The sequence below is a fragment of the Leopardus geoffroyi genome, chromosome C2 (assembly GCF_018350155.1).
Source record: "Leopardus geoffroyi isolate Oge1 chromosome C2, O.geoffroyi_Oge1_pat1.0, whole genome shotgun sequence".
Lineage (NCBI taxonomy): Eukaryota > Metazoa > Chordata > Mammalia > Carnivora > Felidae > Leopardus > Leopardus geoffroyi.
The window spans coordinates 109,754,235-109,779,640 of NC_059333.1; the positions used below are offsets into that span (position 1 = coordinate 109,754,235).

Below are 25,406 nucleotides of genomic sequence, written 5' to 3' on the forward strand. Positions count from 1 at the left end.
TTCCAAAACTAAATGTAACCTCAACCTTTTGCCAAGGAAATCCCTTTACCTCCAGAGAAAATAATAATTTCCTTGACAAAGGGTTGGCATTCCATTTACCCTTTAAAAAAAACAACACATACTTTTCTTGCTATAAATGAAAAATAGTCAAGGAGGCATCTTTTGCACCAGGATAGAGAAAATGAAAGTTACAAATAATTTTACATATTTTATAATAAAATAATATGTACTTTTATAGAGAGCAAATTTTACATATTTATAATAAAATCCTTTCAGTTTAAAATTGAAGGTAGAACAGTTACATATTTACCTACATATCATTTAACCGGTGATCAGTTACTGACATTCTGAACTATACAGACATAAGAAATGAGCAACAAAGAGCCCTTGACTTTAGTTAATAAAAACTGTTTCAAATTACTCATGGAAATTCTTATTCTGTTTATACCTTTCGTGTCTAAAAATAATTCTAGTACTAATTTTCACACACATATATGTAACAGACACTTCTATATTAACATTAATCTTCAATGGCTCTTATGAGAATTTAATCCTCATTTTATATATTAAGAAATTGATTAAGTAACAGCTTGCAAATGGCAGAATCATGGGTGGAACTCAAGTGTTTCTTACTTCAAAGCTTGCATTCATTTTTTTTTTTTTTTTTTTTTTACCATACAAGTTTAAAGATATGCTTTCTGACCTAATCAGAATAAAGAAATGAAATGGCAAAAGGCAGGCAATGTAGTAACAGAAAAGAGAACTAGGAAAGAAACAAACAGAAAAACCCTAATAAAAAGCCAAAATTAAGTCAAAAAAAGCACTACTGTATCCCCATCAGTGGCTCCGTATTGTAGGAATAAGTCACTCCCCACACTAGCTTTTGAGGATTTCAGGAGACTAATAAGCACTAAAATGCCAACTAGTAGTCATAACAATAGTCTGTGTCATTTAAAAACAAAGGCTAGGTTTTGTTGAGGATACTGTGTTAATAAGGCAACAGGGTAGAAAATATTTTAAACAGAGAAATTTTCATCCAGTGGTTAAGATGAAAACATTAACACTCAAGGGACAAATTGTAGCTATCAAAAGCTTTCAATTTGCAAGCCTCATTCTCTGAGGATGCCAGGTGTATCACGTACTACAATAATATTACTTAAATTCACTTAGGTTTCTACGGACATATGCTTTAGTTCATTGGGATATGGAGGGAAGAACTTTGACCAATTAGATTGTTATCATGGTTAATGTGAGCGTATAAATTGCATTCGTTGCCTTCAGAATTAGATTCCCGTACCTTCATTTCTGAAGACTTCAGTAAGGAAAAAGCAAATTCTAGAAACGAAACAGTTACTTGGGTAAACCATGATGGGAATTGACCTAGTGACTTTTGCTGCTCATTACCTAAAAAAGAAGTTAATTTGAATATTCTACCAAGACTGAATTTACCTTGGATTATAAACATATTGGGCATACAATAAACAGTTGCTGAAAGAATGAATTTTGAAAGAACTGTTAAGGCAAATACTAAATGATGGTGATTACAATGATGATACTAGAACAAGCTGAGTAAATTCTTTAATTTGTAAATGTGCTATTTTATTGTTTCATAATTGAATGTGGTTTTTCCCCAGGAGTGAATGATCCGGGCAGTATACTTATGGCTATTTTAGGAAGGGCTTTTAAAACTCAGCCCCTTAATTCTCTCTTGTTCTCAAACTGTTTTCTAACCACTCTACAAAATTTTTAATTTGTTTTTCAGAGTTCCTGCTTGAGAAGTGTTGTTGATCATTTAGCAGTGATGAAGTGGTATAGTATGTTGGAAGGGGAAGCATTAATAATTTAGTCCTAACTGGATACACAGGGATCCAGGATTTAACACTGAAACACTGGTTCGAGTGATTCTCTTTCACTGTTTTGATTTCTCTGAGATTTTCTGGTCTCGGAAGGACTTTAGATTTCTTCTAACTCAACCCTCCACTCTACAGCGCATTTTTCTCCAGCATCCTTAATGACCTGTTCTCTGACTTCCGCTTCAAGGTATCCTCTCCTGGAGCTCTGGGGCTAACTTTATGTTGGACAGCCACTGATTACCTCTAATTAAGCCTCTAATTCGAATCAACCTCTAATTAAAGAACATTTCTCTTTATGTTGAATGCACATCTTTCTTTGGAATAGGTACTCACTGGTGCTAGGCTTAAACTTTTCATAGCCTCTTAAAAATGTCTATGCTAGCTTTAAATAGAGCTACTATTCTCAGGCAGCATCTTTGTTGGAATCCATCAAGCACTGAGCATTGGTCACGTATATTCTGAGGATAACAGCAGTCAAGGCTATGCTCATGTAAACATGACATTTATCCTGTTTTGTTCTGGTGATCATTTGTTCTATGACCCTCAAAAGAAAAAAACAACAACTGTATTTCAAAATTTTATAGTCACAGTTAGAAAAAAAAAACAATTTCCAAATTTAGAAGTAATGAAGTCAATATTGGAGCACCGGACTGCTGTTCAAACCCATGTACCTGAAATTCCCTGGGCTGTGAACATCTGTTTTAATGGAGTTGACAGCATACTCTGGCCTGTAGGTCCCACACCACACCTAGGGATAGGGATAGAAAAAGGAAAGTAGTGTGCTTAGGTTCAAAGATTATTTGTTTGAGAAAGCCAACTTCCTATTGCAAAAATTAAATTGGAATTCTGCATTCCCCAACCATTTACTCTTCAAATAATTGTTCAGTGATAGGCAACCAGAAACATAATTATCATTAATATGATATGATACTCTGTTATAAACAATGAAAGTCAGTCAAGTCAAATGCTCTGCCATAACTGATTAAAACAAGAAAACTCAGCATGCAATATCTAACTTACTATGAAATTATAACTCAACATGATTTTCATATCTATCAATCAAAAAAAGATACACTACCTGGGCAAAGTTCAAGAAGAATAGTTGTTTGTGATTTAGGTCAAGTCCAGGAAGTAGTTTTTCTTCACCATTCTTTTTAACATAATTTTGATAGGCCTAGGCAGTTAATGAAATAGAAACATGATGTTTATAATTTTGAAATTTATGTATAAATCTATGCAAAAGACCATGTAACCAAGTAACCAAGTAATTAACTTTTTATATCAGGATCGCCATAATAATATATTTACATATGGAAACTTAACAACTATTTCATGGATTAGAAAGAAAACCAGAATTTATTTACAAATGGTCTGAAAATATCAATGATCAATAAATGTCAGTTGAATGAATGGATGACTTAAATAAATGATGAAAAACTTATCTAAATATTGTTCTATAGAGAGATGGATAAGTCTGGTTGTTGGAAGAATGGATTGCCAAGGGAGTTTGTGATGGTAATATTTAGCACAGTTATTACTCTTAGCAAAAAGACTTTCATCAGACTTCGTTTGAATGATTCAGGCCCAAAGTGAAGGCATTCCTTAAGATCTCTTAAAAATTAGTATCCTGTGATTCTAAGCATAAAGATGAGCAGTTATTGTGGCCCCCTGGAAGACAAGGCAAAATAGACTGAACCTCAGTTGCATTAGGAAGAAGGAATTTAGGTTACTTGAATGTCAGAAAGTGTTCTTAATTCTTAAGGCTTTATGAACTCTATTAAAAAATGCAGTTTTTCTCTACTAAATATACTTAAGAGATTTACAACAAACTTTCTGAGATGTGTTACTTCCAATTTAATACAAAGGAAAGCGATCACTCAGATAGGCAGAAGATATATTTCATTTCTTCCTCCTTGCCATTGACATAGATTTACTGAGTATCTCCTTTGTAAAGATGCTAGGAGCGTGGGGAAGACTTGATCCTGCTCCCTCCTAGGAAGCTCACAATATAGCAAGGGGACAAGGTATTAGATTCTATGATTTCACATATAATAAAATATTTGCACACTTGTAATTTGCTTCATTATAATAATTCTGTACTTGTTTTAGGTGAGGATCTTCATGGAAGTACCATCAACCCAGATTTTGACTAGAGTTTTACAGGAATGATTTTTAATCTGTCTGAATATTAGAATAACTGTGGGGGTTTGGGAGTGTTAAGAGTGCCAATTCCGTCCACTTCCAGGCAAAATGAAGTGACAAGAACTGGATTTACCTTCCTGCTGAAACAACCAAATGATGGACAAAATATATGGAACAATGGTGCACATTACACTGGACATCAGGCAAAAAGGAGAGTGACCTCTCTGAGATGGTGAACATATAGGATAAGCCCTATAATTGCCCCAGTGTATTGCCTTAAGCATTTGCAGTTTACAACGTAGAGAAGAGAAACTCAATCAGAGTTTAAGGGACTGCTTGAGTTGAGGAGGAGCTGAGAGTTCAAGGACACCAAGGACAGAGTCCTGAAGAGGAGAAAGCCACACAGAAGAGGATCTCTAGAGATCAAGTATTCAGCTGAGTATGTGAGTATGCATATGAGCAAACTACCAGAAACTAGGGAAGGAACCATGAAAAAGGATTAGAGATAAAAATGCCTAGTATTCACACAGGACAAAAATGGAAGACCTTGAGTTTCACACAGTAGGGTCTTGCCTCAGCAGTGGAGAATAATTGTCCCTGGACTGAACACTACCCTAGTCCCACCAAACAAGTTGTAAAAGCAAGATCCAAAAGGATCAAACCATTTCTAAGGAATTTACCTGTGTCCAAGTATAAAGCTCAAGAATATTTGTGTGAAAACAAAATACCTAGTATCATAAGAGGTAAAATGCACATTGACTGGCATCCAGTCAAAATATTACCAAGCCTTCAAAGAAGCAGCAACGTACCACCCCCCACCCACCCCAGATTCTGTTGGGATTCATTCTTTTGGAAACTTTGCAGGCAGCTTAATCTCTCAAGTCTCACACTTTGATCATCCATGGTCACTGCCAAGTCACAGGTTCTACCAGTCATCTTTCCCTCACTGCTTCCCCTTTCCTGCCCCAACCATTAAGGCCCTCCTACTCCCCTCTAACCCATACATTTCTATAGTGGGAAAATAACCCTACATCTTCATCCATTGCATAGGACATTCCATCTGTGTTGGTTTTAGAGAAGCCTGGTTCTGTCCTGAGGCACCTTGACCCTTGTACCTTCTCAAGTAGACACTGCTCATTGTCTCACATGTGAGCTACCTCGGGGTTAGAAGAGGCATTTAAAACTACCCTCTCTCTTTCTCCTTGTTGATTCCAATACCAGTATCCCTCTACTCTTTTGTGAAAATCCCTACTTTTTCTTGTGCGCATGGCATCGACTAGATCATCCTTCAACCCATCAAATAATGACATCTTTCATGGAAGGTTTGCAGTGACATCTCCAGCGCTGAGAATAGTAAGGTCCTCAACAAGTATTTGTTGAATGCAAGAATGAATGGAAGGCTAAACGAGATTCTAAGGGATGCTCCATGGATATACCCCTCTGGATATAATAGTTTGGATGACTACAAGGCCACATGCCACAAGGCCATATCACTTCAGTCCCTCACCGTATCAGTGTAACTGGACTGTGGTTGATGCTGATTATGGTTCCTAACTGCTTCACCTGCCGTGAAACTGGGGGTCCCATTTAGTACACTGATCAATGACTGAAATAATCCTTTTTATGAGATACCTTTTGTAAAAAATTATTTCAGAGATTATTTCTTAGAAAAATGTTGCTTCCTCTATGGAACGTGCATGTCTCCTCATTTCTGCTCATATAACATTCCATGTTTCTTCTCCTCAGCTTCTCAGGAGCTTAGACTGGTGTTCAGCTCAATCATAACTGTACTGCCCAATCCCCTTTTTCCCCATGTATTTTCTACTTTCTATTCATTGCTTACTCCCTACATTATATGCACCTTTTGCTAAAGGCTTTACATCAGTGATTAAATATGATAAATGTATACTCCAAACATTAAAATGGGAAACAATATTATTACTCACTCTGTATGCTTGGCCAATGCCTCCATTATCAGCAATATTTTCTCCCAGTGTATTAATTCCATTGAGCTGTTAAAAAACAAAAGATGCTTAAAGATTCTTACCTGTATTTGGATTGTTAAGAAGGCATCAATAATGCACTTAAGCTGGACTATATATCTATTCCTCAAAAAATTGAAAATAGAAATACCATATGATTCAATAATTTCACTATTGGGTATTTACCCAGGGAAAACAAAAACACTAACTTGAAAAGATATATTTATTTACTGTAGCATTACCACAGCCAGGGCACAGAAACAACCTAAGTGTCTATGGATAGGCAAACAGGTAAGGAAGAAGTGACACACACACACACACACACGCCCACACACACACACAGGAATATTACACAGCCATAAAAAAGTATGAGATCATGCCATTTGAGGCAACATGGATGGACCTAGAAGGTATTATGTTGTCAGGCTGAGAAAGACAAATACCATATGACTCCACGCATAAATGGAATCCAAAAAGGATGAATTAAAAAACCAGAACTATAAATACAGAGAACAAACTGATAGTTGCCAGAGGGGAAGGGGACAGGGGGATGGACCAAATGGGTGAAGACCAGAGGGATATTCAGGCTTCCAGTTATAGAATGAGGAAGGCACAAGAATAAAAAGCAGAGCATAAGGAATACAGTCAGTGATACTGTAATAACAATGTCAAGAGACAGATGGTAGCTACACTTGTGGTGAAACCACAGTGTATAAAACTGTCAAGTCACTAAGTTATATATCTGAAACTAATGTAACATTACATGTCATCTACATTCAAACAAAATAAAACATCATCATCGTCAACAACAACAACAATAAAAAAGACTGAATATATCTAAAACTTTTCAAGAGAGTGCTGATGACATACATGTTGTCCACCAGCTAGGTCCCAGGAGAAGTTTCCATACTGGTACACCATGCATTGGGATTGGTCTTTAAAATTATTTGCAGACTGTTGAGTCCACCAGTCAACAAGGTCTCCATCCTTATTAAAATTCCTGCCTGTAATATAATGATTTAAGTAAAATGGGAACTCATTACATCAAGAACTACAATAAGGTATCTTTAATCTGAAAGGCAAGGAACAAAATACCACTGTGTGAGAGAACACTACACTGGACACGTAATGAGAGGAACTGCTCCCTTCCTCATCCTGTGTTGATGAAACCTGGGCTGCCAGGGCCTGCTTTGCTGATGTGCCTTAGTATTAATCCGGGCCTTGCGTCCACTTGGTTCCTGATATCTCAGCCGAGGCCACCAGGTAAACCACTCCTGAAATCGTGCCTTGTTTCTCTTGGAGAGTTTTCATGTTGACCAAGACTGTTTAATTTGATATTTTGAAACTTAAAAAGACCATTATTTTTATTCTGCATTCATTTCATATCTCAGACCCTTCATGAGACACACCGTGGACCCAGTTTCCCTCGACTTCAAGCACTCACAAAGAAGTGCCTTCCTCCAGGGGCTTTCCCACTAATGCTAAACACATTGATCTTTCCCTTTTTTGAGCTACAGTGGCATTTATTACATGTCATGTTTTAAGACTTCATTTTATCATCCTTTTAAATAGTTACTTATGATGTAGTGAATAAGAAAAGGGCTACAAAGACAAATTACTTGAACTCACATCCTGATTCCACTAATTCCTAGCAATTCTTTCATGTGCCTTTACTTTTTTCCATTAAAAAAACTGAAATGGTATTAGTACCTACCTGTGAAAATTACTGTATAGTTGAATTAATAGACACTTTCATGAAATAAGACCAAACATTTATCATTGACAAATATCAGTGTCTTCTCAATGTAAATATTTGTGTTATTCCGTCAAGAGTGGAAAGCACACATTGCTTACCTCACTACTAGAAATTTCTGATCTTCCTAAGAACAATTTAAAAGGAATACTAAAAGTATGATTATTAGCCAGTGGTACACTGATGAATAAATATGTTCTTGTATTGATCAAGTATAATAACTCTTAATCAGGTTTATTAGGATCTGTCTCAGCCAAAGGAAAGTGTCCACGGCACTTTACCATTGTCATCGAAGCCATGGGTGATTTCATGTCCTATGACCATGCCGATACCCCCATAGTTCAATGAGTTAGACTGCTGAGCACTGAAGAAGGGGGGCTGCAGGATGCCAGCTGGGAAGACTACAAAGAAAGAAGATGGTTAAAGATTATTGGCATTATTCTGTGATGGCAGGCCTGGGGCTGGCTTTCTGCCTGGTAAAGCTATTTTCCAGTATGTCAGTTTCACTTAATTGTATATAAAAATCTTCTGTGATAAGACAAATGTAGGTCTTTTATTATTGATGACAACAGAGAGCTCATCCCAAAGCGGTACTGTAATCTATGATTTATAATCACAATTCACTTTACAAACTCTGCTAAGATTGTTTTTTGCTATAAAGAGTTTAGAGCAAGGGAAAATTATCATCTTCATTCAGAAAGTCTTTTCCCCGCTGCAAATATTTGGGAGAAACAGTTATTTAATAACACAAGTATTTCTTTTAATGTCATCTCTAACATTTTATTCATCTACAATAGCTTGTTAAATAAACAGAACTACTCAATGAAAGGCATCCTCCAATCACATTGCCCAATTTTACTTTTAACAAGGCACCTGTGGCTGTTTATTTCTTTATTTTTGGTTGTTGTTCTTCCTTTTCTTATTGCCCTCACCTGCTCTAGACCCTCGAATATCAGTCCTTTGAGAGCAGAGATTTGTGGGCCCAGAGATACATTTGTTTATTTGTTGAGTCCATTTGTTTTTTGAGTTCATTATCTTCAGCATCTAAAACTAGCAAGGTGCCTGGAACATAATAGGTGCTTAAGAAAGAGGCTGAATGGGTGAATGATCAATGATAAATGAATGAACGAATTTACTAAAGACTTTATTAAATAAATAAATATTTTTTATGTCTGCCCTGACATCTGCATTAACTTGCTAGCTTTTTACACTTAGATGTCTCACAAACTTTAAATTTCATGTGTCAAACATCAAACTCATCATTTTCCCTTCTAAACCATCACTCTCTTGACTTTATTTCTGATAATGGCATCTGAAGGGTCTCAATCATCCAACATGAACATTTTTTATTTATCTTACATGCTTTTTTTATTGTTTAAATATTTGTTTATTTGTTTGTTTGTTTTTACAAAGTCTTATATAGTCTACTTAGGAAAAGACCAGGTCATGTACCTTCCTTCCAGAAGCGTTTCTTCTGTTTATCTCCTCCTATCAGTCTTATTGCCACCATCCTACTTCATATTATCATTCCTTGTCTTAAGAATTACTTAATTTCCATGGGGCACCTGGGTGGCTCAGTTGGCTAAGCATCCAACTTTGGCTCAGGTCATGATCTCATGGTTCGTGAGTCCGAGCCCTGCATCAGGCTCTGGGCTGACAGCTTAGAGCCTGTAGCCTGCTTGGATGCTCTCTCTCTCTCTCTCTCTGTCCCTCCCCTGCTAGTGCTCTGTCTCTCAAAAATAAATAACCATTAAAAATTTTTTAAAAAATTATTTAATTTCCTATGTGATCTTTCCACTTCCTGTCTCACCCAACTATAATCTATCCTAGATCTAATCCATCCTGCAGCCAGACTAAAATGCACCTCTTTGATGGGGGGTGGGGGAAGGGGGAAAGGGGAAAGTGGGTGATGGACATTGAGGAGGGCACTTGCTGGGATGAGCCCTGGGTATTGTATGGAAAGCAATCTGACAATAAATCATATTTTAAAAAAAAAACCACGCAACTCTGGTCATTATCACTCCCCTGCGAAAAATCCTTGGGTGGCTTTGATACTTTCTAACTAAATATAGCATCTTTCTCCTAGCCTTTGCCTCCATGGTCCTCTCCTACTTCATCTTCCTCATGCCCACCCCCTTCCTCATAGTACTCATAACTTAGCAATTTCATCTTACATGTTTTAAAATTCTAGTATCTACTGAGTTACATCCTGTAATAATAATAATAATAATAATAATAATAATAATAATAAAATCTTTGGTAGCAACACCTATTGCATGCAAAACCCTAGGCGACTGCTATGTGGGATTCTAAGAAAAGTCAAGAGAAGGTCCCGACCTTAAGAAATCTAAGATCTAGTTATACAGAGTAGCAAATGTTGTTTCTTTGTCTTTTGGGTGGGGCGAATATGGCATAGCCTTGAATGGATTTCAAGGATAAATATTGGATATTTACAGAGGAGACTTCAAAAATATGCTGGACAATTTAAATGCTCTCCAGACCTTTAAAAAAATCTGGAAAGTTGCCATAACATCCAAAATGGCAAAATAATTAGAAAATAAATACTTCTGTCCTTGGAGAATTTTGATGAAAGTTATACCTCACATGTAGCTGCCTGAGTTATCAACAGTGCCAAGAAATTATTTTTAGCTTAAAGTATTAAAATTATGTGCAGTACGTTATTCACTTAAGTTGAATACTATCTCCCACACTATGTACTTTGATTAAAATCCACCCGTTATATAAAATGCTCTTATGAAATGTGCTATCAAGACTAAACATTAACTGTAAAGATCCTGCTGCTTTAATTGTACCCTGATATGTCATTCTTCAGGCAAGTGATAATATTTTTATGGCTCATATTAAATACTAGTCTTCAAGATCAGCTTTGCAAATTATGATTTCTTGTTTTACACTATCAGCTAAATCTCAGTGATGAGGATTTTCCCCATTAGCCTATCACTATTACCAGTAGACTTCACAACTGTTGATAATAACTGCTTAGTTGTACATTTTTTACATTCATGATTGTCAATTAGTCAATTACATAAGTCACTGGTCCATGAAACAAAAAACCGTGTTTCTCCCTAACTCCCATGCCCTTGCTTCCCTGGTTTATTTTTTTAAGGCTGCGAGCAATTCAATTTTAGAATCTTGTATAAAGCTTGATGACATCAGGTGAAATCAATTTGGGGTGGAAAAAAGTTAAAGATTATTTTTTATGTTAAATGGAATATCAATATGTTTGGAAACATTTGCTCTTAATTTTCAAGCCTGAAAATGAGATTCCTAAAAACAAGTAATGTAACTTTAGAAAATTTATTATTTCAACGTCATCATACATTACCCAGGTTGAATACACTAGATAATCCATGGGAGGTTTCTGGAGCTCTAAGGAAAAATGTGTGGGGAATAAGAACCAGTGAATTAAACACTTTCAGTATGCCTTCCTGTCTGGGAAGCTGATTTTTTTTTAAATTGATGGAAACTGGCACGGGTGCATAAGGCAGAATATAGTCTTCCTGTGTGAGTTAGAACAAAAAGTGTTTGGAATTGAATTAAAAAGAAGAAATTATTAATATGATAACTCCCTAAATGATAATAAAACAAGTTCTTTTTTACCATAACATAAAAAGGCCAATCCCATGAGAAATTATATGTGATCTAATTTAAGGTATTTGTGTGAGGGTAGGAGAGTCATTTATGAGACACATGCTATTCTATAGCTATTCTAATTCTGTAATGCACAATTCCAAAATCAAAAGTTGTATATCTATGTATGTATACAGACACACACACACACACACACACACACACACACACTTCTATCTAGAAGAAAGACGAAGGTCTGGATCTTCAATTATTTTTAGTTAAGACAATCCCCACGTTGAAGATTTAAATGAATTGTCAAAGAAAAAACATACACATGTCAAAGATTTCTTCTTGCATGACACTTTCCTTTCCTCTGAATTGCTGTTATTGTAACACAAGCTTATGAAAAGATGTTAACAATTTTTCAGATACTGAATTTCTATCTGATGAATTTATCTTCAGAATCTTTAAAAGGTCTTTCTTATTAAGAATGCTTATGGTAGCCAATTCTTGATTATTCAGAGGATAACTGACTACTTTGTGAAATGTTAGGCCACTTTTACCTTCTGCCTTTTTCCTTTTGCTGTGTGCTTCTTTGGTTAGAGGGTATTAAATTCAAATTGAGAACATTCTCTGGTCTTCTCTGATCAGGGAATCTCTGAAGTAAACCAATTTTGAGCCAGCTCCAGGGATACGAGGTAATTCAGAGCCTAACAAGATCCTGCCTTGACCTAAACTGTAGATCTGCTCTAGAGAGGGGCTGAAGGGATTATCATACCAGAGTGGTTCTACAAAAGGTCTGTATGGGTCTTCTTGTTGGAATGAATCAGCACCAGGTCTGATAGGATCCAGGGTCCTTCCTCAGCTGGATTAAAATAAAGCTGTATCTTTTAGTCTGCTCAAATACAGACTGAAGTCCAGGCTGCCTCATTTTGCCTTGGAATTCCATAAAAGCTCATTATCCTGTTTAAGTCCAAGTCTATAATGAACTAGATATTATACTGACAGAACTAGTGAATATCAAAAAGAGGTCTTCAAAGTGAAGGCTCTCCAGAGAGAAAGGCACTTTTAAGAAAGGACTGAATGGTTTCTAGGAATACATTGAAAAAGGTAGACTGCATGCATTCTTAGTTGATCATTAAACAGACTCTGGTCTGGGTTTAGGTAATCATTGCACTAGCTAGGAAATGTACTAGACTAGACTTTGAACTAATTGATTTTAACCAACTGCATATGACTTACTTATTATTGATATGTTATAAAAAACAAGTCTTGGGGCACCGGGGTGGCTGTTGGTTAAGTATCCGACTTAATTTTACCTCAGGTCATGATCTCATGGTTGTGAGAATGAGCCCTGCATTGGGCTCTACACTGAGCATACAGCCTGCTTGGGATTCTCTCTCTCCCTCTCTTTCTGCTCCTCCCCCACTGGCTCCACTTGCTCCTACAGTCTCTCTCTCTAAATAAATAAATTAATTTAAAAAAACACACCCAAACCCCCCCAAAACACACACAACTTTTCTGATTATTTTATATAATTAATTTTCATGTCATATACCAAAATAAATTCCAGATGGCTAATGATTTACTCCAAAAATAAAGACCATAAACATACCAGAAGAAAATGTAGCTAATTTCTTAATTTAACTTTTCCTTGGTTTAAAAGCAAGGGGGAAAGGTATAATCGAACTTTAAAACAAAATCAGAGTTATAATTTCTTTTAAAGTTTGTTTTTTAACCAATGGTAAAAAATATTGCAGGATTTTCCACCATATCTAATCTAATTTGTAACAGAATTCAAGAAAAATGAGGTTTAGGTCATGAGATTTTATTTGAGAATAATGCTGAAAATATTTCCCCTCTTCATTCTCGACCACACTTTGAAATGAAGGGCTAGACTAAGTACACCTGGAGACACTGGCTGTACTGTTTGTTTAGTATACCTCTGATAGTAGTCAATCTGTTGGGTGCCTTTCTACATATTTAAAACCCTTGGGAAAAAATAGGTCCATTTATGTAATACTTAAGAAAAAGTTTAAAGATCTCAAAGTCTTCCCAGGGGAAAAAATTATATATCTTTGTTCTATTAAGTCATTTAGGTATTCATTATACCTCTCACTCATGTATTCATTTCTATACATATTCCTATAACATTACTATTCATGAACATATTAGTTTTTTTTCTTTTTTGATTAAAAGTAGTTAAGCAAATATAATTTCACATGGTTCAACCTAATATAACTGACTTTTCAACTTTCTGAGACCTTTGGAATCTTCCAGAAAAATGGGTGATAGAGATCAGGACCATCCCCACCAGAGCTAACATACATAATTGCCTGGAGGATGGGATTTCTGCAAAGCTGGTTCATGGAACCTTAAACTTATGCTGATGCTTAGAAAGTCCTAAAGTCAATATAACTTGATGGAGACATGAGAGACATTTAAAAAGCATTCAGAAATAAAATAAATGTACTTAGACATAAGATAAACCATTTAGCCACAGATGAGAACATTGCAAAAGAAAGAAAACCACTTAATGTAATTTGTACTAACTTAAAATTTGCTATTACAGTGAAAAGAGGTACATGGATGCATTTACTTTTAAGGAGTATATTCAATAAATCAATAACTCGGCCTCTGCTGTGCTTTTATGGGGAGTACTTTAAATTGGTCATGCAATTCACTACAAGTTGGTAACAACAGAGAAATATTAAAGAATTGTTTAGGAATAGACCTTACCTATCTGATTTCTGCCTGAAGAATAAAATGCATTGACTACAGCTGCTCCACTTATCCACCTATGGAAAACATAAGAACTCATTACAAATTATACTATTATCATCTGATTCAAACTACTCACCGCCATAAAAGCATTATTACTATTCCAAGAGGAATCTTAACTTTCTGTCTGAAATATGACCAAGTTAAAATTAGTTCACTAGGTAAGACAGCTCATTTGAAAATATTTCTACTTTTTGAAAAATCAGAATATATCCCCGTCTGCAAATCTGTTATTTCACCTGTGTGAATTTTGTGGAGGCATCTCACAGTACAAAACCTATTCATATGTACCTTTTTGGAAACTGCAATGGATTAACATTATATTGAAATATGTTTACCTTTAGGTTCCTGATACTTGGTAACTATACCAACAATTCTGGAGCAATTGGCAGAATACTGAAGTGTAAGTTGTTAAAACTTCATATTCAAATATATTTACATCTTTTAAATGTTCTAGTTTATTTTGAAACTAAGATATCCCCTTCTCAGGTAGTTAGTTTCAGGTAGTCTGCCTCTGATTACTGCCATTTAAAATTACCTTTTTTAAATGAAGCAATCCAGCTAATTGAGCAAAGGCATATTTTGGTATAATGACTGCAAAGTGAAATCCAGGTGGATCTTAAGTGGATTTGTCTGTCTGTCTGTGTATACCATGACTTAGTCTCCATGCAGCATTTAGAGATTTCATAAAATACAGTTCCTGACTTCAGTTTAGTTGAAGAGATGAAAAAGCAGCATAAATTACCATAAGACTAAATGAGAAAATGGAAAAAAAAATAGCTCGCAGACAATAATTTGAGGGCAGTATTAAGCTAAAGAACAGGTGACAATGTTCCCATGTCTTTCTGCTCAGATATTATGAAAATTGCATACCAGTAATCATTGTTGGGGGTGTCTGGGTGGCTCACTCAGTTAAGGGTCCAACTCTTGGTTTTGGCTCAGGTCATGATCTTACAGTTTGTGAGATAGAGCTCCACGCTGGGCTCTGCACTGACAGCGCTGAGCCTGCTTGGGGTTCTCTCTCTCTCTCTCTCTCTCTCTCTGTGTGTGCACACGTGTCTCCCTGCCCCTCCCCTGCTTGTGTACATGCTCTCTCTCTCTCTCAAAATAAATAAATAAATAAATAAACATTAAAAAACCCCCAATAATCATTGTTAGAATATTACTCAGGCTTAAAAAGGAATGAAATCATGCCATTTGTGGCAACATGGATGAACTTAGAGGGTTATTATGCTAAGTGAAAGATGTTAGGCAGAGAAAGACAAATACCACATGATTTCACTTATATGTGGAATCTAAAAAAACAAAACAAATGAACAAACAAAATTCAAAAACAGACCCCATAAATACAGAGAATGAACTGATGATTTCCAGAGGGGAGGGGTGTGGGGGGATGAGCAAAATGGGTGAAGGAGAGTGGGAGGTACAGGCTTCTAGTTTTGGAATAAATGTCACAGGAGGAAAGGTACAGCACAGGGAATATAATCAATGGTATTATAATAGCATTGTATGGTGACAGATAGTAGCTACACTTGTAGTGAGCATAGCATAATCCAGAGTTGTTGAATCACTATATTGTACCCTTGAAACTCATGTAACATTGTATGTCAACTATACTTCAGTAAAATAAAAAATAAAATTATTGTTCAGCACTTTTTTGCAACAGGAGTAATATTCCAATCTTAATAAGACTTTTATATATATACATTTTATTTATACATATTATATATACTAGTATATATATATATGTGTATACACACACACATAGTCATTGAATAATAGATAATGCTTAATTTCAGATAACCCCTTAAATGTCAGCACACATGCATACACTTAAGACAATCATATATTATTAGCTAACGGTTTCACTGTAGTTATGCCACTTTCAGGGCAATAATTAGTGTGCCAATTATTATCCTACTCATGGAAGGAGTTTACAGTAATTAGTACAATGAGGTTAAATCAGAACTGTTTCCAGACCCTGCTTTGCAAGGTAAGCAGTACAAAGTCAGCTGTCCAAATCAACATTTTAGCTACAATTTCAGTAACTATTGTGGGATGTCAGATGTGAGTTCCTATTTTGATCTCTTAAAAAGAACTGAGGGAAAGCCATATATAACAACTGTCTGATAAATTCTAATTAAGTATGAGTTTTATCTCCAATAACACGACTCAGACATTCATAGAAAACATCGGGAAATTTAAAAAAAATCCAGATAACACTTCTCCGAATTTTTCTTTAGAAAGAAAATAAATTTGAAGACGGAGTGTGTGTGTGGGAGGGGATGGTTGAACAATATTTTTGTAGTTTGATGCCATTTTAAATAGATAAAAACATTTTCAAACAGGATGGTGTGACTGATAGATCAGTTTTTCCTAATTTCATCATAGGTGAGTCATCAGTATTTAAATTTCTTGCAGGTTGAGGATTACAAGCAAATAATTACATTTATTTTAATTAAACTCCACTTGATTCCCACATGATTCTCACATGACTCACAACAAAAACATATAAATCCAGGGGTGTTAAGACTAAAATCAAGAGATCAGGAACCATACAGAGCAAGTCGATTTTGTTTGTGTGACCAAAAAGGCATTACGAAAGACAATACTTATGTAAGTAAAAACCATGATCAGGAAAAATGATTTATCAGGATTATGTTTGCATATATTCACATAGTTATTCACATAGTTATTATGACTTAGGTTCAAGTGTGGCTCTAAGTTGTGTGGCAGGAGGGGCAAAATGGACAGCGTGCTCTTGGTACTCCTGAGGAGAAACACCATTCCTTATAGTGACTCTTCAGAAAGGTATTTTTCATGTGGTCTCAACATTTTGATAGCACCTATGGCAGTAGACTTTATGCACAAATAGCTTAAAATTATTCATTTTAATTGTTATAAGATTGATGTAACATGTTTCCAGGTCTCAGTTGTTTTAAGGTTCAGTTTCTCAATTATGAACCGATTTAGTGATGGTATACTCCTCATGGACTTTTATGGGTAATCACAAATCATATGCCAATTTTTTGGTTCTGGACTCAGGCACATGCTACAAATGACAGACCAAAGGTGCCAATCCAAAATGTTTTCTTAAAATAAGTAAAGCACAGAGGAAAGGAGCTGGATGTATGAAAATGTTTCAGAGAGCAACAGGTCTCAGAAGGAGGACATAGATGAATGAAGTTTATAGACCCTTCTCATGTTTACTGCTTTGGTAAAAATAAATGTCATACCTTTGTTTTAGTGCTTTTCTGCTGTTCTGTTACATGACTTTGAGGGGTTTATGATTGCATTTTGATTCATGTCTGTAACTTTCCAGGAGGGAGTGCTTTACATATTAAAACGTCCATGGTGAATTATACTTTCAAGAAAATATGGAGCTATTTATGACCACAAAACTCCCAAATAAAATTGGAATTACACACTACAGAGCAGTAGTGTGTAGCGTTTGCCTTTTCTTCCCTGAGAACCTGCACAATGCATCCTTAGACTACCCCTGGGTGATTCAAGATTGAAAAGCACAGGGCATACTGTCCCTGGGAACAACAGGAACTTGAAATACTGAGATTGAATCGTTACACCTTAAATAAAATGATGATAACAGCTACAGGTTCAGTGTCTAACATGTGTGGTCAGTCATGAAATATCTCAGTACGCTGGATGTAAAAAGCTAAATTAGGGCAAAGAAAATATTTTTCAAGTTAAAGGTGATGTAATGGAAACCATAAGTTCATTTGATTTGGACGCAGCCTCAAAGTTTCAGGAAAAGCTTCCATTTATGGAACAGAAACACATTTGATGCTGAATAGCAGCACAGAAAAGAGAAAATGCACAACAGAAGAGAAAACCAAATGGTGGTGATTCTTGCCCTAAAATAATGGGTAGTGCAGGTTGACGGTACCTTTAACGTCCAGGCTGGAGGCCAGATACCAGCAGCTGCCTGGAGCAGGTATCAGACCTGAGTGACGAAATCACACCCATTCTTTGATTTTTCTTCCTGCCTCCAATGGTCTGAGTGGGTAGGAGTTTGGGTGTGTGTGGTATTAAGCAAAGAATGGGAAAGCAAGAAGGAGGAAAACTTTATTTTTAATTTTGGAGCCATGACTTTGTCAGGTGAACGGATTTTGGTTTGGGGCATTTGACAGTAGAACAAAGACGGGCCACTCTAAGCAGCACAGACCTCAAAGCCGAACTAACAGTGTGGATGGGAAATATGACTGAAATACCCTTGAGATGGGGACCAGGTGTTTCTCTTCTATCTCTTATTACCCTGAAGAACCCAGGCAGTGATGAAATTAAAGCACAAAGACATCAGTTTTATAGCAGAGACGAAAGGCAGAAGTCGACAGCCTGATCCCACAGCCTTTTGGATGTAATAAACCCACTGGATTGCAAAAGCACCTGGAATTTAACTCCTCTTTCACCCTCTCATGTGTAACTTTAAAACTTAAAACAACAAAACTGTTAATGCCCCTTTCCCTGAAAGTGTTCCATTTCCCAGCATCTAGTGGTCCCAAAGCAACTCCTTTAAGATCAGCAGTACGAAACAATGGTTTTTCTCTATCTTCCTCAAGTCTTTGTGGAAAGGAGAATTCTCATTTTGTAATCCCAATAACCACTGTAACCTTTTACATTTATTAATATTCTTTCATCAAGACTTCAGAGTTTCCTATAGACCTATAGACCTTCATTCAGCCAAACCAATCATACAAGACAGATGACACGTCCAGTTTTCAGGTGTAGAAACTAAGGCACAGCATGCTTTTCTGACCTTCGAATGCACTTAAAAACTAAGCAATACAACAGGGACACGAATATGTAAACTATGGAGAAAGAGGACCCTCTCATCTTCCATCCAAATCCTCTACTTCTGAGCTGTTGATCTGTATTATATAACACATTTCAGTACAAGGATGAATGCCATTTCCTTGCTAAACTCTTTAAAAATGAAAGTGCTCATTTTTATTTACTTATCTTCAATATACAAAACTCAGTTTTATTTATATACACTGGCAATGTCAATCCAAAATGAATTAAGAAAACAATGCCATCTACAATACTACTAAGAACAATAAAACATTTAGGCACAAATTTAACAAAAGAAGGGCAAGCTGTGAACGTTGAAAACTCCAAAACACTACTGAAAGAAATTAAAGAGGACTTAAAAACCTAGAAGAGATATGCCACTTTCATGAATCAGAAAACTTAATTTTTTATTGAGGTATAATTAACATATAACATATTAGTTTCAGGTGTACAATATAATGCTTTGATATTTGTATACACTGCAAAATGATCATCACAATGAATCTAATTACCATCTGTCACAATACAAAGTTATGAAAAACATGTTTTTGTTTTCTCTTTTGGCAGCTTTCAAATATGCACTACATATTACTGACTGTAATCACTATGTTATATACATTACATCCCCACAACTAATTATTTTATACCTAGAAGTCTGCATCTCTTGATCCCCTTTATATATATTACCCAGCCCCAAACCATCCTCTGCCCTGACAACCACCATTCTGTTCTATGTATCTATGAGTTTTGTTTTTTCATTTGTTTTCTAGATATCACATATAAGGGAAATCATACAGTTATTTGTTTTTCTCTGCCTCGTTTCTCTTAGCATTTACCATCAAATTCCATCCATGTTGTCACAAATGGCAATATTTCTATGGCTGAATAGTATTCCCTCGTGTGTGTGCATGTGTGTGTATATGATGTATATGTATAAATACACACACACACATGCATACATACATACATCTTCTATCTATTCATTCATCAATGAACACTTCGGTTGTTCCCACATCTTGGCTATTGTAAATAATGCTGCAATAAATATAAGGGTGCATATATCTTTCTAAATTAGTGTTATTATTTTCTTCAAATAAATACCAGGAAGTGGAATTGCTGGGTCATATGGTATACTTCTATTTGTATCTTTAGGAAACTCCATACTGTTTTCCATCGTGGCTGCACCAATTTATATTCCCACCAATAGTGTACAACAGGTCCCCTGCTAAACTTGCCATTTTTTTCTTTTTGGTAATAAACATTCTAACATTGTGAGGTGATATCTCATTGATTGCTTTGCATTTCCCTGGTTAGTAACATTGAGCATCCTATCATGTGCCTCTTAGTCATCTTTTGTGTCTTCTTTGGAAAAATGATTATTGAGATCCTCTGCTCATTTTTTAATTGGACTGGTTTTTTTTTTTTGTTTGTTTTTTTGTTTTGCTGATGAGTTGTAGGATACACACACACACACACACACACACACACACACACATATATATAAAGTCTCCAGCTTTTATCTTCTCTCTCAATATTGCTTTGGCTATTTGGGATGTCTTGTGTTTCAATACAAATTTTAGGATTGTTTGTTCTTTTTCTGTGAAAAATGCTACTGGAATTTTTTTTTTTTTTTAATTTTTTTTTTCAACGTTTATTTATTTTTGGGACAGAGAGAGACAGAGCATGAACAGGGGAGGGGCAGAGAGAGAGGGAGACACAGAATCGGAAACAGGCTCCAGGCTCTGAGCCATCAGCCCAGAGCCCGACGCGGGGCTCGAACTCACGGACCGCGAGATCGTGACCTGGCTGAAGTCGGACGCTTAACCAACTGCGCCACCCAGGCGCCCCGCTACTGGAATTTTGATAGAGATTGCATTAAACCTATAGATTGATTTGGTAATATGGAATATATGGTTTTAATGCTCTTTCATTGGGAACATATTTGTCTGCTTTCTCATTTTGTTTGACTCTTTTCACTTGTTTCTATGTACTAGGCAAAACAACTACCTTTCGAAGTATTGAAGGAGTGCCCTTGTGTGGGAAACTTATCTCTCAACCTTGCCCTAGGTCTTTGCTGTCTTTCAACCTTTGTAGGTATCAAAGCAACCTGATTCATTCTTCATAGATCCCAGTTGTTGAGGGTGTGGCAAGACTTGTCAGTGTTCCAAAGGGAGGAATCTCATTTAGCACCCAGTTTGAGGTTGATTGGAAGCCCCTGAGACAGCAGTTTCTAAAGTATGCAAATATATAGTTTTGAGGGACTGCAATTGTAAACCCTGCTGGCCTCCAGACCACTTGATCTGCAGGTGTCCCTGGTGTATAGTTATAAAAATTGGGGCTTCTGAAGAGTGTATAAGCTCCTTTTTGGGAGGTACTGGGGAAGTGTAGTGAGATGCAAAGATGGTATCCCCAGCCTACATTTCCTGAGAGCACCTCCATAGCCTCTAGATCTGTAGCACACCTGAAGTCTGCCCCTCAGACTGAAGCTCCTGGACAAATAAATAGGGCTTTCACACAGAAATACTGGAGGTACGTTTTAGTCTACAGTCTGTGTAGTACTCTGGGGGTGGTTGCCTGCCAAAAACTATCTCTCAAATTGTTATAGTCCTTGGGATCTGGTGGCTTCTTAACACAGGCCCCCTGGCCACCAGAGCCAGGTAATTAAGGAGCATCCCCTGTGTGTCCTGCATATGCTCGTTCACTTCAGCAAGGCAGCAGAATAGCACAGAGCTGAGGCACTCCCACCCATGCTATCAAGGTAGAGAAAGAGAGAGCAAGAGAGAGAGCAAAGTTGGTGTCCACCCATTCCTCTCTCCCCATGGAGTCCCAACAGGCCCATGCCCTTTCGGCAGATGAGTTAGGATTAGCAAATAAATCTTCACATATAATCTAGGCCCTTTTCAAACTGCTGCTTTTGTGCTGGTCCCTGGAGTGACTAGAGTCTGCATGCAAGCCCTTTAAGATAATTATCTCAGTTCTCTCTGTCCTTTTGGGTCTCTTGGATTTGAGTCCCACTGGTTTTCACATCTCTCCATTGCACACAGGTTGGTGTGATGTGGGGAACAAACACCTCAGTCCTCAGAAAGAAGCTCTGGATTTGTGAAATCCCCCCTTCCCAGTTGTGGGTCACTGCACCAGGGACAGTGTTTTTGGCAAGACCACCAAACTGCCTCTCCCACCCATCTCAATTTGGCCCTTTTACTGTTTGTCATGAAGAAGCTGTTCAGCTCGTTTTCAGGTCTTTATCAGAGGGAATAACTGTTCCATATGTAGCTATAGATTCAGTCCATGGAATGACGTGAGTTCAGGATCTTCCTAGGCTGCCATTTGGGACTGCCCCTTTGAAAGTGCTCCTTTTAAAACTGTTTCACACTTAGGTCTCCCCCTTACCCTAATACACTTTAGGATGCTGGCCTCTACCCTACAACGAAGTCATTTTAGAAGATCGATCATGACCAGACTATAACGAAAACAGCTACTATTTAATAAGCACCTAAGTTATACGACAGGCACATATACAATATATAACACAACAACCCCATAAGGCAAAAGTAGATGTTATTTTCCTCAGTTTATAAAGGAATCACTGATACTCATATTATGGAAGTTGTTTAAGTTTACACAGTAAGTGGCAGAGCAAGAACCTTAACTCAGGGCTGCCCATTCTGTTTAAGTCCCACTTTTCCACTGTCCCACCATCCCTCCCTGACTGCAAATTCTTTCCACTGTTCCATAAAGTGCAATGTTTTTTACCCAAAGATAAAAGCACAGCAGGATAAAAGAGCCTCTTTAAACTATTCATTGATGTTGCAGAAGAGTTGTTAACATAACTGAAGTACTCTGATTACCTGAGAGGTGAGAACCAAGACACCCATTGTGACCTGAAATTGGGAGAATCCACTTCTTCAACAAAATGCAACAGAAATCACTGATGTGATTTTCTTCCTAGAAGTCATCAGTTGGTGGCATGTAGTTCTAAGTTTGGCAACAAGGCACATTCTTTTTAGTCTTTGATAAGTTTCTATGTGTATACGCACAAATGTGTGCCCCTTCATTTGTGGGATGTGCCAAATTCAGAGAAATTCCCAAATTGGAAAATATATGGGTGGGTGAATCAGTTCTGTCAGAATTTTCTTTTGATGACTTTTTTCCTGATTTAGAATAATCTTGGGATCTTTCAAGAACTGAAACTTCTTCTATCCTATATAACCCTTAGCAATAACATAACTTACATTATGTCTATTGTCTATCTCATTAGACAGTAACTCCATGGAATCAATGATATTTCTTTTTTTTTAATTATAGTAAGAACATCTGCCAGAAGCTATATCTTCTTAATACACTTTAACACATTGAAAACTGTGTGTACAAAGCTGCACAGAAGATCTCTAGAGGTTATTGATCTTGCTTAATTTAAACTTTATGCCTTTTGACTAATAACTCCCCATCTACTCCTCTCCTCCAGCCCCTGGTAATCACAATTCCATTCTTTGGTTTTATGAATTTGACTATTTTAGAAAAACTCACATAAGTGGAATCATGCAGTATCTGTCTTTCTCTATCTGGCTTATTTCACTTAGCATAATGTTTTCATGTTCATCCATGTTGTATATTGCAGAATCTCCTACTCTTTAAAAGCTGAATGTATTCCATTGTATATATGAACCACATTTTCTTTATCCATTTATCGGTCAGTGGAAACAGGGTGTTTCCACATCTATCTGTTCTGAATGGTGCTGCAATGAACAAGGGAGTGCAAATATTCCCTGAAGATATCGATTTCAATTCTTTGGAATATATTTAGAAATGGGTTTCCTGGGTCATATGGTAGTTCTATTTCTAATTTTTTGAGGAACTGCCATACTGTTTTCCATAGCAGCTGCACCATTTTGCATTCCCACCAATGGTGTGCAAGCTCTCCAACTTCTCCACATCCTTTACCAATACTTCTCTCTCTCGCTCTCTTTTTATAACAGTCATCCTGACAGCAGTGATGTGTTATCTCCTTGTGGTTTTTGACTTGCATTTCCCTGATGATTACTAACGCTGAGCATCTTTTCACGTGTCTGTCTTCTTTGGAGGAGACTTCTTTGTCTTCTTTGGAGAAATGTCTATTCAAGCCCTTAACCCATTTTTAAACTGGCTTATTACTTTTTTTGTTACTGAGTTTTAGAGGTCTCTTATATATTTTGTAGATTATCACCTTATCAGAAATATGATTTAACCAATGTTTTCTCCCACTTCATACATCGCTTTTTTATTCTGTTGGTCATTTCCTTTGCTGTGCAGAAGCTTTTTAGTTTAATACTGTCTCACTTGTTTATTTTATGCTTTGTTCTTAATTGTATCTCTAAGACTTGGGGAACATGATAGGTGCTCAATATGTATTTGGGCCTTGGCATATGAATGAGTCCTCCAACCTCCAAGAGAGATGACTCCCCTCCTTGGACTCTGGGAAGGGGGAAGGCACTAGGCCTAGGTGAGGCACTCTTTCTACGCAGGCTATACAGAGAGCCATGGCCACCAAGAGCTATGCACCAACTGAAATATCATCCCCTCAAGATGGTACACTAGTAGGGGCACCTGGGTGGCCCAGTTGGTTAAGCCTCTGACTTCGGTTCAGGTCATGATCTTGCGGTTTGTGAGTTCGAGCCCCGTGTTGGACTCTGTGCTGACAGCTTGGAGCCTGGAGCCTGTTTCAGATTCTGTGTCTCCCTCTGCCCCTCTCCTGCTCACACTGTGTCTCTCAATAATAAATAAACGTTAAAAAAATTAAAAAAAAAAATAAAAAGATGGTACACTAGTGTAAAAGTTCTAGAATTCTTTTGCAAAATTCTCTTAGTTTAAAACTTCAACCTTTAAACCATTTAATTCCCTTCTCTACTTCCCATCCCCTCTAAAAAAGCCAAAAACCAAAACCAAACAAACACACAAAAAAACCCAAAGCCTTCCTTGGGTGCTAATTAAAAAGCAGAAATGTTTTTATCCTTATCATGAAGAGCACTGAGTAATGTATAGAATTGTTGAATCACTAATCTAATGCTGTATGTTAATCATACAGGAATTGCAATAAAAACTTAATTTTAAAAAAGCAGAAATGTTTTTACTGATCAAATATGTTTTGCTTATAGCCTCCAAAACACAGCGGAAAACCACAAAGCCTGGCAGTTTAATGGGAGCCTAAAAGATGGAAATCTCAAATTTTCAACTATTACAACAAATGTAGAACACAAGAATTCCATGGCAGTATGTGGGAACCAGAATGATTTGTCCAAATTTAGTCTATCTGTTATTCCATGTTCCTGGCTCAGTAGTGCTTGATGAGCCAAATAATCTTTTTTGTAAATCCTCCCCATACATCTATGCTCATGGAGACTCATTTGTGTCTCAAGTCTCCAGCACTCCGCACACACACCCTGGACAGTTCCTACCAACACCACCTCTATACCATCTCATTTACCCACATTATATTATATTATATTATATTATATTATA

At 36.7% G+C, this 25,406-nt stretch overlaps 1 protein-coding gene across 5 annotated transcripts in view; it reads right to left on the minus strand.

Annotated features, from left to right (window-relative positions):
* MME (membrane metalloendopeptidase) overlaps positions 1-25,406 on the minus strand; it is a 99,467-nt gene that overhangs the window by 6,305 nt on the left and 67,756 nt on the right. For all 5 annotated transcript variants that reach the window (XM_045503198.1, XM_045503199.1, XM_045503201.1 and 2 more), the window contains exons 17-22: positions 14,061-14,119; positions 8,012-8,131; positions 6,848-6,981; positions 5,942-6,007; positions 2,932-3,027; positions 2,525-2,601 (exon numbers count right to left, since the gene is read on the minus strand). In XM_045503198.1, coding sequence (XP_045359154.1) covers positions 2,525-2,601; positions 2,932-3,027; positions 5,942-6,007; positions 6,848-6,981; positions 8,012-8,131; positions 14,061-14,119 — 552 coding nt within the window. The remainder of the gene's footprint in view (positions 1-2,524; positions 2,602-2,931; positions 3,028-5,941; positions 6,008-6,847; positions 6,982-8,011; positions 8,132-14,060; positions 14,120-25,406) is intronic.